The sequence below is a fragment of the Lycium barbarum genome, chromosome 5 (assembly GCF_019175385.1).
Source record: "Lycium barbarum isolate Lr01 chromosome 5, ASM1917538v2, whole genome shotgun sequence".
Taxonomy (NCBI): domain Eukaryota; kingdom Viridiplantae; phylum Streptophyta; class Magnoliopsida; order Solanales; family Solanaceae; genus Lycium; species Lycium barbarum.
The window spans coordinates 29308892-29326279 of record NC_083341.1 but is presented as its reverse complement, the minus strand read 5'-3'; the positions used below and the strand labels follow the sequence as shown (position 1 = coordinate 29326279).

General features: G+C 37.9%; 2 protein-coding genes across 2 annotated transcripts; both read right to left on the bottom strand.

Moving 5' to 3' along the window:
* Nucleotides 1-4197: 4197 nt before the first annotated feature.
* Nucleotides 4198-6186, bottom strand: LOC132639367 (uncharacterized). The gene is made up of 5 exons (XM_060355819.1): nt 5824-6186; nt 5133-5682; nt 4870-5016; nt 4440-4688; nt 4198-4319 (listed from the first exon to the last, which is right to left on the bottom strand). The coding sequence occupies exons 1-5, from the start codon at nt 6184-6186 to the stop codon at nt 4198-4200; spliced, it is 1431 nt and encodes a 476-aa protein (XP_060211802.1).
* A 1112-nt stretch (nt 6187-7298) lies between these two features.
* Nucleotides 7299-16108, bottom strand: LOC132639366 (uncharacterized). Its single transcript, XM_060355818.1, has 3 exons — nt 15772-16108; nt 7648-7847; nt 7299-7520 (listed from the first exon to the last, which is right to left on the bottom strand). The coding sequence occupies exons 1-3, from the start codon at nt 16106-16108 to the stop codon at nt 7299-7301; spliced, it is 759 nt and encodes a 252-aa protein (XP_060211801.1).
* Nucleotides 16109-17388: the final 1280 nt, after the last annotated feature.

Genomic DNA, 17388 nt, shown 5'->3' with positions numbered 1-17388 from the left:
TTTCAGTTTCTAGACTCTATTTTACCCATATGTAGTTTGATATGATCTTCTGTTAGTTGCTTAAGAGGGTATAATTATTTGATATGTTGAAAACTATTTTAAGTTAGTAAGTTTTTCCCATTAAAAATCATGAAGTTGTTTGTTTAAAACTTGAATGAAGCGTTGCTTAAAAGACCAAATATCTTGAAATTACTTTTTGGTTTGGTGTTCATGGTCTGTTACTTTCTGTGTTGTCAAACTACTAAAAATGGTATACAGTAGTACCTAGTGCTTGATAGCTTGATTTGAATTGGTATACTTACAATTTTTATGTGAAAATGATCTTAAGTCATCACCATAATCTAGTTTGTTAATTTGAATCTTTGAAAACTACTAAAGTGTATACATTGTTTTGAAAAATAAAAACTGAATAGCTTTGAATTGACTTGCTATCTTGTTTGAGTAGTTTAATAGGAATAAAAATGGAACTTAGTGTCTATCTTATAGTGATTTTGAAACCTGGGAATTTTTATGAGAAGTTGGTTAAAGATTGAAGTCTATATCTGCTAAAAAATGAATTTTCATCAGTCTGTGGGGAATTTATACTTGACTCATCTGAAATTTGCATAGTTAGAACTTGAAAATGGCATTAAAGGTGCAGAACTTCGCTGGATTGCAACTCTTTCCCTCTTTTACTTAAAAATAAGTCTAAAATATGAACTTGTTTAACCTATCTTTGTACAGTTTGCTATATGCTTTGCTCCTAGTGCATCTTCATGACCTAGAATAGATATCATGCACCCTAAAAGTCCCTTGCCTTAAATTTTTTGTAGTTTGGTATAATGTCTGTAGAAAATTATCTGATCATGTGACTTAAAAATAGAAACTTACCTTGAAATCAGCTATCTAGACCAAATTGTGTTCATCTAGGTGTTGTTTGGGGACCATTGTGATCCAATTAAGATGGAAATTGCCTCAAGTGTTATTATTTGCTCCAATTTATAATTTGACACTCCTCAGAACTTATCTTTTGGAAATTGAGACTATTATTAGCCAAGTATGGCCTCTAAGGATTAAAAGTTGTAAAATGAACCTATTTTGACCTTAGAATGCTAACTGTGACCATAGGATACCTTGAAATCTGTAGTTTTGATTGTTTTTTCCTAAGTCTGAAAATTAGAAACTAAAAGGAGCTTATTGAATAATGGATCAGGGGAAAGGATTAGTGTTGTTGGTGATTTTATCCTATTCCTACCCTATGTCCTGTTTGCAACTTGACAGTAGTGTCCACATAAGTTGCCATTTGTGTCTTGTACTCCCCTTATACTGATATTGCTTATAGCTTGCTTAGTCCCTTTGCTTAACATGACCACCTAGTAGACTAAAGTGAATCTTAAAATTGAAATCATGTTTAGGTGGTCATGTTTATGCTTGACTCACTTATAGTGTCTAGTTACTTGACCTTAGGTGTTTGTTTTAATCAAGTTCTGTCTAATGAACCACCTCTTGCACCTAGGACAGTGACATGAATTTATTTGCTCCAGTATTGGGATTCTTGAAACCTGTCATCTCCCCTATTTGAAGTCTCTTTTAACTCTTGACTTGTTTGTGACGTATGGACCACTGTTTTGTCTAACGTTGGCTACTTGTTTGCAATATTCATGGTGGTTTGCCACCTGTGTCCTATATTTTGCACTTGGAATGCTTATAAATTGCTTGGTTCTCTTTGCCTAATATGATCACCTAATAGACTAACTGTAGGGAGTCTAAACTAGGACTAAGGCTGTTTTAAAGGATTGAGTGTGATACTTGCTTTTGTGATACCCCTTCCCCCTGTCATATGCTTGTAAAATCTGAGATTGTCTCAAATGCATTCTTCCCCCTATTTGCATGAACCATGTCCGATATTGTTAAAGGTCTAGGATAGTTTCATGCTTCTTCAACATGATCTCTGAGACTTCTGAATACCCTTATGGATCATGTCCTTGCTGAGTTAGTCATAGGATGCAGTCCATACTTGTATTCACATGTGCTTGTACCCCCCATTGCCAACTGTTGAACTATGCTAAGCCTTGGGAGTTGGTTTAAACCCAAACTTTCCCTTTAAGATTATGCCTAAGTTTTTGGAATGTGTGATCGTTGCGATGGCTTAAATTCATATTATTACTTACACCATTATTTTAGACTATGTTTGATCCAAATTGTTTGCAGCCATACCAAGAATCTGTAAAATTTAGAATTTGCTGAACCTAGTGTAAAGCCAAAAAAAAATGAAGTCAAAACTACTTTAAAAGAGTAAATATAATACATGCTTATGTGTGCCTATTTTTATAGCTTGATGATGAATTCCTATGGTTTATATGTATGATTTTTCCCACTTCTGTTTGCTTGTTTGTATCAAGGCATGTTTAGTATAATGCTTCTGGAACCCAGAATAGTATCTTGACCCTTTCTAACCATAGTCTAGATTCTTATGGACCTGTAACTATTTCCACATGAGTTTCCTACTACTGGAAGCCTGTTGTGACTGCAACTAAGGTCATGTTTACACTTAGGGTAGTCTCATGCTTTCCTTTTACTTTATTATGACTTTGGATTCTGTCTTAACTACTCATTGCACCTTAAGGCCCTACAGACTGTGAAGTTTACCTCTGTTGACTCTTTGGTAAGTGGTGAATGGATAGAAGATGACTTTCTAACATTTAGTTTAAGTTCCCTATTTGACTGAAATGAAATCTGGGCTAAATAATTCATCATCCTATCTTTGATAATTACTAGTAGTTTGAACTATGTTGATTGGGACCTAGGCCTGATTCTTCTCTTCACCTCTTAATTTTGTACTACTTTGTTTCTTTACCCCTCTACTGTTGTGGCTATTTGTCTGCTGTCTTGAAACTTGTTAGGCCCTTCCTAGCTATACCATTGCTATTTTCTAAGTCTCAAAACACTTGTTGTTCCTTGTCTTAGCTATCCTTGCATTGCCTGAAGCTGTTTTGATTCCTCATTTGGTGTTTGTTGAATTATCCGTGGTATACTATGTATACTATAGCTTAACACATAGAAAATTTTGAGAAGAAAGTAGCTTGGGCTTTTTATTTGTAATTGGGCCTATTATAAGTGTTGGTTGTTTTAAGTAGGGACTCTGGAGTCTCCTTCAAGGATATATATATATATATATATATATATACACGATTGTATGCGTTTATCTTTTGGTTATGAAGGTTTTAGTTCATATAATTAGCTATGCGAGGATTGACGAGCAAGTGAATTATGGAAACTAAGTTCGTAGGAAATTTGGAGAAAATATGAAGGGCAATTTTGGTCCGATTTGGAGAAAGAATATATTTTAGTATATGAGTAGTTTTGAGGCAAAGCAAAAGCCTAAATTGAAGTTCAGGAACTCTAGTTTCCAACGCAACAAACCGCGCATCAATCCAACATCAAAATCAAACATTATGAGAATTTTAAGACAAACTGCCCGAGTAGGGAATTAACCCTACGCGAACGCGCTAGAAGGTGGCGCGAACGCGCAGAGGTGCTAACCGACTCTAGCCAAGTATAAAAGGGGGTTTACCTCCTTATTTTCAGACCAAAAACCCCTCTAAAGTCCCTAATTATTCTGGAAACCTCTCCCAACTTCCACACATCAATTTGTTTTTAAGCAAAACCAATCAGCCTGATGCTGTTGGATTTTATTAAAAATAAACAAACATATTTACAGAACAAAATGAAAGAAAGATTAAAAAAGCTATACTACTCTATCCTAGGAAATGAAAGTAAAGTCTAAGCCTTGTTTGAACAGCCAAGTGTAACAATGAAGAAGCTGCAAACAAGAACACTCCTTCTTTGGATTGATTCCATTATCAGTCACCTCATGCTCTCACCAGGTGCTATGGTATCTAATCTCACTGAAAATCTTTCAAGAAGAAGTGTGGTATGAAGCTCCTCATGTTTGTTGTCCTTTGCTGTCCAATATTCCTGATCAATCTTACACATGAGGTTATGTTGAATGTTTGTAGCTGGATTAGGTAACTAAAGAGATCTTGTTAGTAGGATGAACATTTCTGTTAATACCACACACTAACAAGGATAACCTTAGTCATCCAACCAGGACTACAACAATCAGATGAAGCAATTATCATGAACCTTTACTTCCTTGTGAAATTGAATCTTGTGTCATCACTTGTTGGCATGTATACATAGATCAGATGCATATGATCAGTCTGGTTCTCTATTTCTGTAGATCTTGCTTCTGAAATTAGGCATCATCATCTTATCACTATTGAGAATCTTCTTTGTACTTGTTGGCAACTCAGCATATGAATGAAAATGAACTGTACCTGCAAAATCAAAAACCAGGTTAGTTAAAAAATCAGCAAGTGCATTGCCTTCCCTAAGGATATGAGCAAACTGCACTTGTCCCTTATTCCTCCAAAAGTTGATCTTACTAACTTCCATACTGATCTTCCATGGAATCTCCCATATTCCTTGAATAATGTTTATCATGGACAGAGAATCTGATTCAATCATTACAGGCACCAGATCATTTTTAATACAGAACTCAATTCCATCCAATATAGCTACAGATTCTGCTGTGATGTTAGTTGTATCAGCTATTCTTCTTGCCCCAGCATATATCAGGTTTCCAACCTCATCTCTAATGCAGAAAGCAGCAGAACTCAACCCTGGATTACCCCTAGAGGCCCCATCTGTATTGCACTTGAACCAGCCAGCATTAGGAAACTTTCATTGCACCATCTTATATCATATTCTAGGCCTGTAATCCTCCAAATATTTCACCATGTGAGGCCAATCATGTGGAATATTTCTCAGCCAAGGATATAATGTCTTCACCAGTTGTTGTAGATTATAGTTGATCCCGTTTATCACCTTTATTATATTCATCTAACCCCCATGCATGATAGTATTTCTTCTCTTCCATATTTGCCAGCATATGAATGCTGGTGCAGCCTGCATAACTGACTTTAGTTTTGTAGGACCTTGCATATACCACCATTGCACTATTGTCTGATGAATCTGAATCCTTGGAACAATTATCCCCACAGCAGCATTATAATATTGCCAAATTTCTGCTGCAAATTCACCTGTTAGGAATAGATGTTAAACTGTCTCCTCCTGATGAGGGTTCAGACAGCATCTACATCTAGATACAATACTGATATTCATTCTCTTTAGTACATCATCCACTGGTATTTTTAACTTCCACAATCTCAAAAGGAAGAATGATATTTTGAATGGAACTCCTTTGAACCACAATTTTGAAAAGTGAGCTGATGTTTGAGCCTTTTTCCTGAGAAAATTCCAAGCACTCCCTACAGTGAAATTTCCTGTAGTACTAGCCATCCACCGAGCTTTATCTTTCTCCTCTGAATGCTCCACTATACTCAACTCTTGTAGGATATGATCACACACATTACTTGGCAGTTTGTTATGCAGTTTCTGTACATCCCAGCCTTCTGCATTCATAAAGTGTGATACTTCTTCAATGTTGTTGTCAATCTGAAAATCTGGTGGTATTACCTGTTTGAGTGAACCAAGTTTAGTCCAATTATCTTCCCATACATCACATGCTCCATTTCTAGGTTCCCACCATATCTGTTGATCCACTTGATCCCTTGTTTCTATCATTCTTTTCCACACTTGTGATCCACCTTTCCACTGCACTTCTGTAAGCTTCTTCTTCTTGCAATATTTATTCCACATGAAGGTTGACCATAATGTATTTGATGTTCTAAATCTCCACCATAATTTGGCAAAAAATTCCTTAGACACATCATCTAGAGATCTGAATCCTAATCCTCCTTCTTCTTTTGGTAAACAAACCTTGTCCCAAGAGGACCAATGCCTGCTTCTACCTTCTTCCTTAGTACTCCAGTAAAACCTTGCAAAGATTTTATGAAGCTCATTAATGGTATATTTTGTGGGAACAACAGCTGACAGCATGTATATTGGAATACTCTGAAGCACACTATTGATAAGAACTGATTTTCGACCAAAAGCGAGCAATTTTCCTTTCCAATTTTGCAGCTTTTTTTTCACCTTCTTGATAAGGTCATTGTAATATACCTTTTTCCTCCTTGAATGAAATATAGGGCATCCCAAGTATTTTAATGGAAATTGATCCCTTTTAAAGCTTGTAATCTGCTCCACCTGCTGAGACAGTGCACCAGAAATCTTGTGATGCATATAAAAGACACTCCTGCCTTTATTGATCAGCTGACCTGAAATTGCCTCATAATCCTATAGTATCTTCATAATTCTCTTCAATGACTCCCCTTCTGCAGATGCAAATATTATAGTATAATCTGCATAAGCCAGATGATTGATATTTTGACTCCATTTAGGCATGCCATAGCCCACATACTCAACATTGTCAAATTCTGCATTTAGAGCTCTTGATAACACCTCTGCTGATAAGATGAACAATGCAGGTGAAAGTGGATCACCTTGTTTGACACCCCTAGTTGAATGGAAAGATCCTTTGGCCTGACCATTCAAAAGGATGTAATACGAGTTATTTGCAATCAACCTCCAAATCATGTCAATGAATTGACTAGAAAATCCCATTCTGCTGAGTACCTTTATCAAATATGACCAAGATACTCTATCAAAGGCTTTTTCAATGTCCAATTTGATCACTACATTTGCTGGTTTGCCCCTTTTTCTGATGTCTGTCACTATTTCTTGTGCCAATAGCACATTTTCAATAATGCTTCTCCCTTGTACAAAACCTGCTTGATTAATAGATATCAACTGAGGTAGCACAACTTCCAATCTATCATGAACCACTATTGACATCACTTTGTTGATAAAATTACTTAAACTTATAGGCCTAAGTCTGAGTAGCTTTGAACCAACTCCTTCTTTGGTAGTAGAACAAGATTTGTGTGAGTAACTGACTTTGAAAGAGTATGACCCTAAAAGATAGCCACCACCATCTTGTATACATCCAAGCTAATAATGTCCCAACATATCTGATAGAAAATTCCAGGAAAACCATCAGGTCCACTAGCACTTGATCCACTAAGGTTGAAAACAGCTTTTTTGACTTCATCAACACTAGTCATTTGACACAGTAGATCATTTCTATTTTGATCAATCAAAACAGGAATGAGTGACAACAAATTTTCATCTCCAATTAACTCTTCTTGTGAAAATTGTTGAGAGTAAAAGTTCATCTGCCATTTGTTCATCATCCTCAATCCATGAACCATCTGAATTTTGAATTCTTTTGATCTGCAGTTTCTTCCTTCTTCCCTTTACTAGATTATGGAAAAATCTAGTATTTTTGTCTCAATCTACAATCCAATCCAGGCCTGATTTTGTCTCCAGTACTCTTCTTCATAATGCAAATATCTCTTAGTCTCAGCTTGAGCTTTCTGCAAAACCATTCTATTTACTTGGCTTGGATTTTCTTCAAACAACTGTTCCTTTAATCTCACTATTTCCTCCCTTATGATCAACTGCTTGAATATATCACCAAACACTTCCCTGCTCCATTTTGATAACACTCCTTTCAGCTTTTTTCATCTTGCATTTGAAGTTTATGAAAGGATCCTCATGCTCCCAAGTGGACCAATTCAGCCTGACTGTATCCAGGAAAGATGCATGTTCTATCCAAAATGATAGAAATTTAAAAGGTCTAACCTGATTCTGATACTTATCACCATAGGTACATAGAAGTGGAGCATGATCTGATCCAGTTCTTGCAAGATGTTCCACTTCAATATTTCCAAAGTTGTCCAGAAGCAGTGCATTCACCAACATCCTATCCAATCTCTCAAAAACACATGCTTCATCCGGTCTTCCATTCCACCAAGTGAAGGGACTACCCTTAAAGTTTACCTCTTCAAGATCACAGGAGTTTATGCAAAAAGCAAAGTATTCTATATCCAGAGTGTTATACCCCGCATTTTCAGAGCCTGAGCGTGACATGTGCTCCCTCAAACATTGACAATCACGTTGATAGTATTATATTATATATTCTTGCACGTCGGTTATTCGTAAGCGGAGGTGGGGCCCACACATCAAAATTTTTTTGGAACACGTGACAAGTTATATGAATCACATATGTGAAGTTAAACACAACTCAAGAAGGACCCTTGAGCCAAATCAAAGTGGGAGCCCTCCAAACAAATATTTTTAAGTTACGTTTTTGGGTGATCTGACTTCGGGAGGCCATAACCCCGTCAGTGTTTGGGAATTTGGGAAAACTCCTAGAATGAAAGTTGTAGAGAATTAAATTATATTTGCAACCATAGGTCGTGGGTCCATAGGTCACGTCGGGATAAGGAGATACGGACATTTTAAGTCAGAAAGGTCAGTAGGCTAGGCCCAATCCGGGCCCAACCGGGTTAGGCCCATGACCCATGTCTATTTAAGTGAAATATCAGCCCTTTTCTCCTCAATATTCATACAAAAACACCAGAAAATTCAGGACAGAGAGAGAGAAGAGCCTTGGAGAGAAGAAAAACCAATTTGGATCAAAATCTGAGTCCCGAATCCCGAAGCCCATGAAGAGAAAAGTGTTGTACGCTGCGTTGTCTTAAATTTGAGCTAAAACTCAACCAAGGAGAAGAGTGATAACGTGGTGGCTGCATGCTTAAGGTATTATTAAGGTTCCTTTTCCTTGTTAACGAGTTTATTTAGAGTTTTAACGGATTAGCACAGAGAGAATAGCCCGATAAATTCGTTTGTTGGCGTTGTGAATCATGGAACGAGATCTGAAGGGAATTTTGGATGAAAATAAATGTATTTAACATGAAAAATGTGAAGGATGTTGTTATTGATGTTGTTAGTGTTAATTCTGGCTTCTTTACGGAAATAAAATTATTAAACAACTATATCGCAAATTTGCTGGGTTGAGAAATCTAGAAAGCAGTGTGCGGGCTATTTTATGGCATACGTTGGTGTTGGAAATGGTATTACTACTATTGGCATTGTTGTTGATGTTGTTGGCTATTGAATTGGAATCTCAGGCTAGGCATATAAACAAGGGAAATGCTGCCTGAATTTCGGCAGAATTTAAAAGGGTTTTAATTAAAGTTTTGAGACGAACGTACGACGATGATCCTAATGATATTATGAATAATTCCATATGTAGATTACGAGGCTACGAATAATTCTTAAGCGAGTTGCAAGACGGGAAGTAAGTTGAAAGTCGAGAATCATCTTCCAGGTATGTAAGGCTTACCCTTTCTTTCTTTGGCATGTCCTAGAGCTAAGTAAGGTATGGCACGCACCTTGGGGTAACTCTACTCTTTAATTCCGAGCTTGTTTTCGATTCTTATTCACTTCTTGATATGATTATACTTAGTATAGACGAGCTTATTGTATGATGGAATAACGAACAAGGCACAAAGAGATTCTGTTCCTATGAGGATTCTACAAGGAGTAATGTGCTTAACTTTCATAGACGGTCTCGGATTGCTCCGAAACGGTCATAAAGGTTTCTGTAATGAATAATGTCTATAACTTTCTGATGCTAACTCGAATTGACTCGGAAGGTGTTTATGATCCTTCAAGTGTCGATTAGTTTACTTATCTATCGAGTCTTGAAAATTGATTTATTTGCATATAGTTTCTCACTACTCTGCTCGTGCATGCCTCAATATATCTTTCACTTAGTCCCGGGCCAAGATACGTTCTCGTGCGCACTCATCTGCATTGTTCACCGAGTCCCTCACTGGAGGGCGTGGTACGGTATATATATATATATATATATATATATATATATGATGACATGATGACATGATTCTATCCACCGAGTCCCATAATGGGCCGGGTACGATATACGATAATGATATGCATGATTTTCATTTCATAAGGCAAGTGTATTGATGTTTTTAAAAGTCATACTTGTTTCTGGAAAATCTCTATTTTAGTTATGGTCCCTCTTTACTGTATTTTATGCCTTACATGCTCAGTACATATTCCGTACTGACCCTCTTTCTGCGGGGGCTGCGTTTCATGCCATGTAGGTACACATAGATGAGTAGAAGACATTGCTAGAAGATGATCCAACGGAATTGGCGAGCTTCATTTCCTTCCGGAGTGTTGCCGAGTCAGAGTATATATGTTATGATTCCTGATTGATGTTAGAGACATTGCAGACAGAGTCACGTATGTGGGTCGTCAGTCTTGTAAGTGGCTCTGCAAGCCGATGTACCATTTTGCGTTATGTTACAAATTTCATATGATTACAGATTTTACTTGACTTGAGAACGACAAAAAGAATGGTTTTGACAAATTTCTATTATGCATTTCATTTCGTAACTTAAGAGTCCTGTGAGGTTATGAACATAACGAGAGTTAAAGGGGTTCGCTTGGCTCTGAGTATGGGGTAGGGTGACCATCATGCCCTATCAAGATTAGGGTGTGACAAAGTGGTATCAGAGCAGTTCGTCCTAGGGGTTGTCTGCAAAGTCGTGTCCAGTAGAGTCCTGTTTATGGGTGTGAAGCGGGCAACACTTATAAACAGGAGGCTGCAGGGCATCTAGGAATCGTTGACCTTCTTTCTGTCTTAGATCGCGCGATAGAGCCAAGTCATAGGAAATGAGATTCCTTGCACTAACCTTTGATCTCAGCGGAAGCACAGTATCGACGGGAGAAGGTGAGTAATGATATGGGAAGTGACAGAGGTAAGTTTTGACATTTTTGTTCTTTTACCTGAAATTGGGAGGATATGTCGTATATATATATGCCCTGTGAGGCATTGCTGGTGATTGCTGCATGCAGGTTCTGGGTAGTAAGAATTGTAAAGGAGACTCTATCGGAATTTTTCAAAATCAGGTCGTTTAGTTAGGTACACCTAACAGAAAGAAGCGTGGAAAGGAAATATCGTAAATAGACAATAAGTGGGACGCATTGTTTTAGAGGGGTTAGGGACTTGGCATGGCATGAAGAATAATTGCGAGAAAGACGATTAGCAGTCCGAAGGATTAAAATGGGTTACATTCGAGGTTTAGTAGGAGCAAGGTCCGTTGGGGGATTCAGGGAAAGTCGACAAATGAGTTCTATTGTAGATTATTATATAAGAATGGTGAATAGAAACCCAAACAGGCTGATACCCGAGTATTTATAGGTAATGGCGACGAAGGTGTGTTCCCTATCATCAGGAACCTGGAAATCCAGGATGAAAGGTAGCCATACACACAAGTGAAAGGTGAATATTGGGGATTGAAAAGGTTAAAATAGTAATTGTTAAAGGAGGAAGATGTGTTATGAGAATGTTTTGGAATCTGTTAAGACTTCAACTTGCTCCAGATCATGTAATGAAGGTCATGCGGGGAGGTGGATGCGATTATATCAGCATTAATGCACCGGATTTCATCGAAGTTTCAAGGTTAAGCGTGCTAAGGTGAGAGCAATATTTGGATGGGTGACCCCCCTGGGAAGTGTACTAAGAGTTCTGTAAATTCAGACATAAGAGAAAGGTGAGAAGCTAAAGTAATCTAAAGGGAATTAGAGTGTGCGGAGTGGTTAGAAACATTAAAAAGGTCACGTAGGATGAGGCGGACGAGACCGGTGAAGAGGAAAAAAAAAAAGGTGCATTACAGCTCTAAAATTAGGGTGAGCTTGAGTAGTGTTGGAAATATCTTGTAAGCGAGATGGCAGTAATTATATATATATATATATATATACACGTATCCATAAGATGTCCCATACATAGCTGTATCAGCGGGTATATGTATCTCGGCAACCAACCTTATGGTGTATGGAAGGCAAGGATCGAACAGGACAACAAAGTTTAAGGGACAAAACAAAAGATATGGTACAAACGCTACAAGGTAAGTTGATGTTGTTTCCACTACAAGTTAAGATTGGAAAGTCCTAATGCAACGATAATTGGAAAGGCAAGAAAGTGAGTAGATGGAAGGTAAGGAGACCAAAATATCGGAAAAAGGTGAAAGGTAAGAAACATGAGTGAGTGAAGCCCGAGAGAAACTACAGGCAAAGCACGAGACTACTTGGGTAAAAATTCAAAGGTAGGCATGTGAAAGAGATAAAGCATGGTAATATGGAACAAAAGAGGAATGTGTGGGGTTCGAAAAACCGATTCCAATAAATGGGGCTAAAAGAATAGTGACCACGATAAGGAATGTGGAGTAAGAGAAAGAATTATTAAGCCTCGCAACGATACTAAAAGATTTCAAACTCTTGAAAAATATACTTTAAAAAAAAAAAAAAGGGGGGATAAATGTGTAACCGTATTGATGTGGTAGCTTCGGACATGGAGAAGCTTTCCTAAAAAGATGAGTTAGAAATGAAACGGATTTGCGCGTTTAAAGTAATATTTCACGGACTTCAGGACCGATACTACGAATAACAAGAGGAGAAAGGTGCTCGACGAGGAAGAAACCCAAGGAAGGCTAAGGATGAAAGTGGGAAAGGTGTACCAATGGAGTGATTGAAGGAAAAAGAGAGTATTTAGCAGAAAAGTAACTAAAAATCTCTAATCATGAGAGTAAGAAGGATACTTTAATAAGTTGGCGGCAGAAACCTAATTACTTATCAAGGAAAGAACAAGGATGATGAGTCGGTACGATTGATTAGAAAATTAATGATACGGGGCAAGATCTTCCGTAAAGACCGAAGTGTGGATTTGTTTTGCAGACACCGTAAGATAAGACTCATAAGGAGAAAGTGAGTGAATAGGATGCGAAGATTCAAAACGCACTCAGACATGAAAAACAGATGTAGTTTGAAGTGAGAATTTTTGCAGAAGCGGATTCAATAAGATAGAAGGGTCAGTCGGCAAAGGAATAGAATGATTGCAAGGTATCTTTTGAGATTGGACTGAAAATAACTTATCAGGAAAAAAAGAAATTGAACGATGTTCCAGTGAAGGGGACAAACATTAACAAAATATTGGAATAACTACGATGCTTACTATGGTATGATCACCCAGTAAAGGGAGACTACAAAACAGCAAGAGCCGAACAACTAAATGATGCAATAATGCATCAATTATGATAGTATTAAAGGAAGGATGATCCGATAATGGCTGTACCCAAGAATGGGATTATGGACAAAGTACGAAATTAGTTTAAACATTCGAGGATGAATGTTCCAAAGGGGGGGGGGGAGGATGTTATACCCCGCATTTTCAGAGCCTGACCGTGACACGTGCTCCCTCAAACATTGACAATCACGTTGATAGTATTATATTTCGTATTCTTGCAGGTCGATTTTTCGTAAGCGGAGGTGGGGCCCACATATCGAGATTTTTTTGGAACACGTGACAAGTTATATGAATCACATATGTGAAGTTAAACACAACTCAAGAAGGACCCTTGAGCCAAATCAAAGTGGGAGCCTTCCAAACAAATATTTTTAAGTTACGTTTTTGGGTGATCTGACTTCGGGATGCCATAGCCCTATCAGTGTTTGGGAATTTGGGAAAACTCCCAGAATTAAAGTTGTAGAGAATTGAATTATCTTTGCAACCATAGGTCGTGGGTCCATAGGTGACGTCGGGATAAGGAGATACAGACATTTTAACGAAGAAAGGTCAGTGGGCTAGGCCCAATCCGGGCCCAACCGGGTTAGGCCCATGACCCATGTCTATTTAAGTGAAATATCAGCCCTTTTCTCCTCAATTTTCATACCAAAACACCAGAAAATTCTGGAGAGAGAGAGAGAAGAGCCTTGGAGAGAAGAATAAACAATTTTGATCAAAATCTGAGTCCCGAATCCCGAAGCCCATGAAGAGAAAAGTGTTGTACGCTGCGTTGTCTTCAATTTGAGCTAAAAATCAACCAATGAGAAGAGTGATAACGTGGTGTCTTCATGCTTAAGGTATGATTAAGGTTCGTTTTCGTTGTTAACGAGTTTATTTAGAGTTTTAACGGATTAGCACGGAGAGAATAGCCCGATAAATTCGTTTGTTGGCGTTGTGAATCATGGAACGAGATCTGAAGGGAATTTTGGATGAAAATAAATGTATTTAACTTGTATAATGTGGAGGATGTTGTTATTGATGTTGTTAGTGTTAATTCTGGCTTCTTTACGGAAATAAAATTATTAAACAGCTATATCGCAAATTTGCTGGGTTGAGAAATCTAGAAAGCAGTGTGCGGGCTATTTTATGGCATACGTTGGTGTTGGAAATGGTATTACTACTATTGGCATTGTTGTTGATGTTGTTGGCTATTGAATTGGAATCTCAGGCTAGGCATATAAACAGGGGAAATGCTGCCCGAATTTCGGCAGAATTTAAAAGGGTTTTAATTAAAGTTTCGAGACGAACGTACGACGATGATCCTAATGATATTATGAATAATTCCATATGTAGATTATGAGGCTACGAATAATTCTTAAGCGAGTTGCAAGACGGGAAGTAAGTTGAAAGTCGAGAATCATCTTCCAGGTATGTAAGGCTTACCCTTTCTTTCTTTGGCATGTCCTAGAGCTAAGTAAGGTATGACACGCACCTTGGGGTAACTCTACTCATTAATTCCGAGCTTGTTTTCGATTCTTATTCACTTCTTGATATGAGTATACTTAGTATAGACGAGCTTATTATATGATGGAATAACGAACAAGGCATAAAGAGATTTTGTTCCTAAGAGGATTCTATAAGGAGTAATGTGCTTAACTTTCATAGACGGTCTCGGATTGCTCCGAAACGTTCATAAAGGTTTCTGTAATGAATAACGTCTATAACTTTCTGATGCTAACTCGGATTGACTCGAAACGTGTTTATGATCCTTCAAGTGTCGATTAGTGTACTTATCTATCGAGTCTTGAAAATTGATTTATTTGCATATAGTTTCTCACTACTCTGCTCGTGCATGCCTCAATATATCTTTCACTAAGTCCCAGGCCAGGATACGTTCTTGTGCGCACTCCTCTGCATTGTTCACCGAGTCCCTCACTAGAGAGCCGGGTACGGTATATATATATATATGATGACATGATGACATGATGATACGGGGATGGCGGCCAGGAGGGCATATGATGACTTTATTCACCGAGTCCATCACTAGGGGCCGGGTACAGTATATATATGATATATGATGTTGACATGCATGACTGTATTCACCGAGTCCCTCACTAGAGGGCCGGGTACGGTATATACATACATAATGATATGATAATATGCTGACATGATGACATGATTCTATCCACCGAGTCCCATAATGGGCCGGGTACGATATACGATAATGATATGCATGATTTTCATTTCATAAGGCAAGTGTATTGATGTTTTTAAAAGTCATACTTGTTTCTGGAAAATCTCTATTTTAGTTATGGTCCTTCTTTACTGTATTTTATGCCTTACATGCTCAGTACATATTCCGTACTGACCCCCTTTCTTCGGGGGCTGCGTTTCATGCCACGCAGGTACACACAGATGAGTAGAAGACATTGCTAGAAGATGTTCCAGCGGGATTGGCGAGCTCCATTTCCTTCCGGAGTGTTGCCGAGTCAGAGTATATATGTTATGATTCCTGATTGATGTTAGAGACTTTGCAGACAGAGTCACGTATGTGGGTCGTCAGTCTTGTAAGTTGTTCTGCAAGCCGATGTACCATTTTGCGTTATGTTACAAATTCCATATGATTACAGATTTTACTTGACTTGAGAACGACGAAAAGAATGGTTTTGACAAATTTCTATTATGCATTTCATTTCGTAACTTAAGAGTCCAGTGAGGTTATGAACATAACGAGAGTTAAAGGGGTTCGCTCGGCTCTGAGTATGGGGTCGGGTGCCCATCATGCCCTATCAATATTAGGGTGTGACACTGATGTTGAATAGGATTACCCCCTATCTTTTCTTCATCATTTAGAACCACATTGAAGTCTCCTCCTATTAACCAGGAACAAGATAAGGTATTGGAAAGATTATAGATACCCTCCCACAACTCTAGCCTTTCAGAAGCACTACATTTAGCATATACTAAAGTATTAATATGATGCTGATTCAAATCTTGTAAAAACAGCTTCAAAGTAATTTGCTGAGGGGAATCCATCAGAACTTCTACATCTATATTATCAGCCACAAAGTACCAGATTTTACCATTACGGTTGGCATTAGCTAAGCACATGCCCAACCTCCTCCTATAATGGTTTATTGTCCTGATATGTTGAAATGGTTCCATGAGAGCAATCAAAAAGAATTTATGATGTCTGTTTAACATTTGTAACCTATGAAAGGCTTTTTGTGTCTTCACTGACCTAATGTTCCAAATGAATTATTTAACATCATTTAACATTAGATTTAGTATCATTCCTCTTTGGTACCACCCTGAGTGGAATTTGCTTGTCAATAGCATTCTTCTTGCCTTTCTCCTGACCCTTATTATTAGACTTGCTATTAGGAGATATATCAACCTGTTTAAGAATGTTTTCCTTATTTTGCTTAATATTCTCCTCCTTGTCTTCTTTATGGAGTTCCCTGACATCCTCCTCTACTTCCAAGACATCTATATTATGAGAGATCAGGTCATGTAGTTCTTTGACTGGGGAAGACTTTCTACAAAATGTCACCTGTTAATGCTCAGTATGTGAAATCACCATTGCCATTTCTGAGGAAGAATGATCTGGTGGATCTGCATCTTGCTCCACATACATCTGCTCCTTCATCTTGTCACTTGTGGCATCTACTACTGTTGCCTCTATTTATTGCATATTTTCCTGCACTTTTCCTTCTCTTTGCACAGGATTATGAATTATCACTGAGGGAGAACCCTCTGTATCCTTTTTTACTACATCTAATCCCGTATCATCAACAGCCACATGTTCATCATGATCTGGATGAACATCTTGTTTTTGCATCTCCTCTTTGTCTGGAATCTCTACTTGCCTCAAACTTGTTCCCTTTTCTGCCATATTGGTGCCACCATGATATGATTATTCCTCAATTGCCTTTTTACTAGAGTCTCCATCAGTATTACCTTGTTCTCCATCTTCCTGTTGCCTTTCTCCTGTATTCAATTCCTTTTCCTATACCTTATCAACCCATGAGCTATGAATTTCTTTTTCCTGAGTAATGCCTGGCATAACTTCCTGATCAATTTGCTGACCTTGTGTGGAAACTTGAGTAGTGTTATCCACATTTGTTTGTTGCATATCTGCATTATTCAGCCTAGTCTCCACATGATTACTTTGACCATCCTTGTTGCCATTTGCATTAGAATTCTCCCCCTCAGCTGTGGATGTACTTGTACTTGGTATCTCACCTTTCTCCACAGTGTTTAAAACATCAAATTTGTTTTGCACCATTACTTGTACTCCTGAATTATCATTATTCTTTGCATCAGCATTCTCAACTTTGCTTTCATTCACCTTATCAGAAGTGTTAGTTTTTGGGACAAACTTCACCATATGATAATTTTTGCCATGATACCATCTACGTGCCTCATGCTTGCCTTTATCCTGA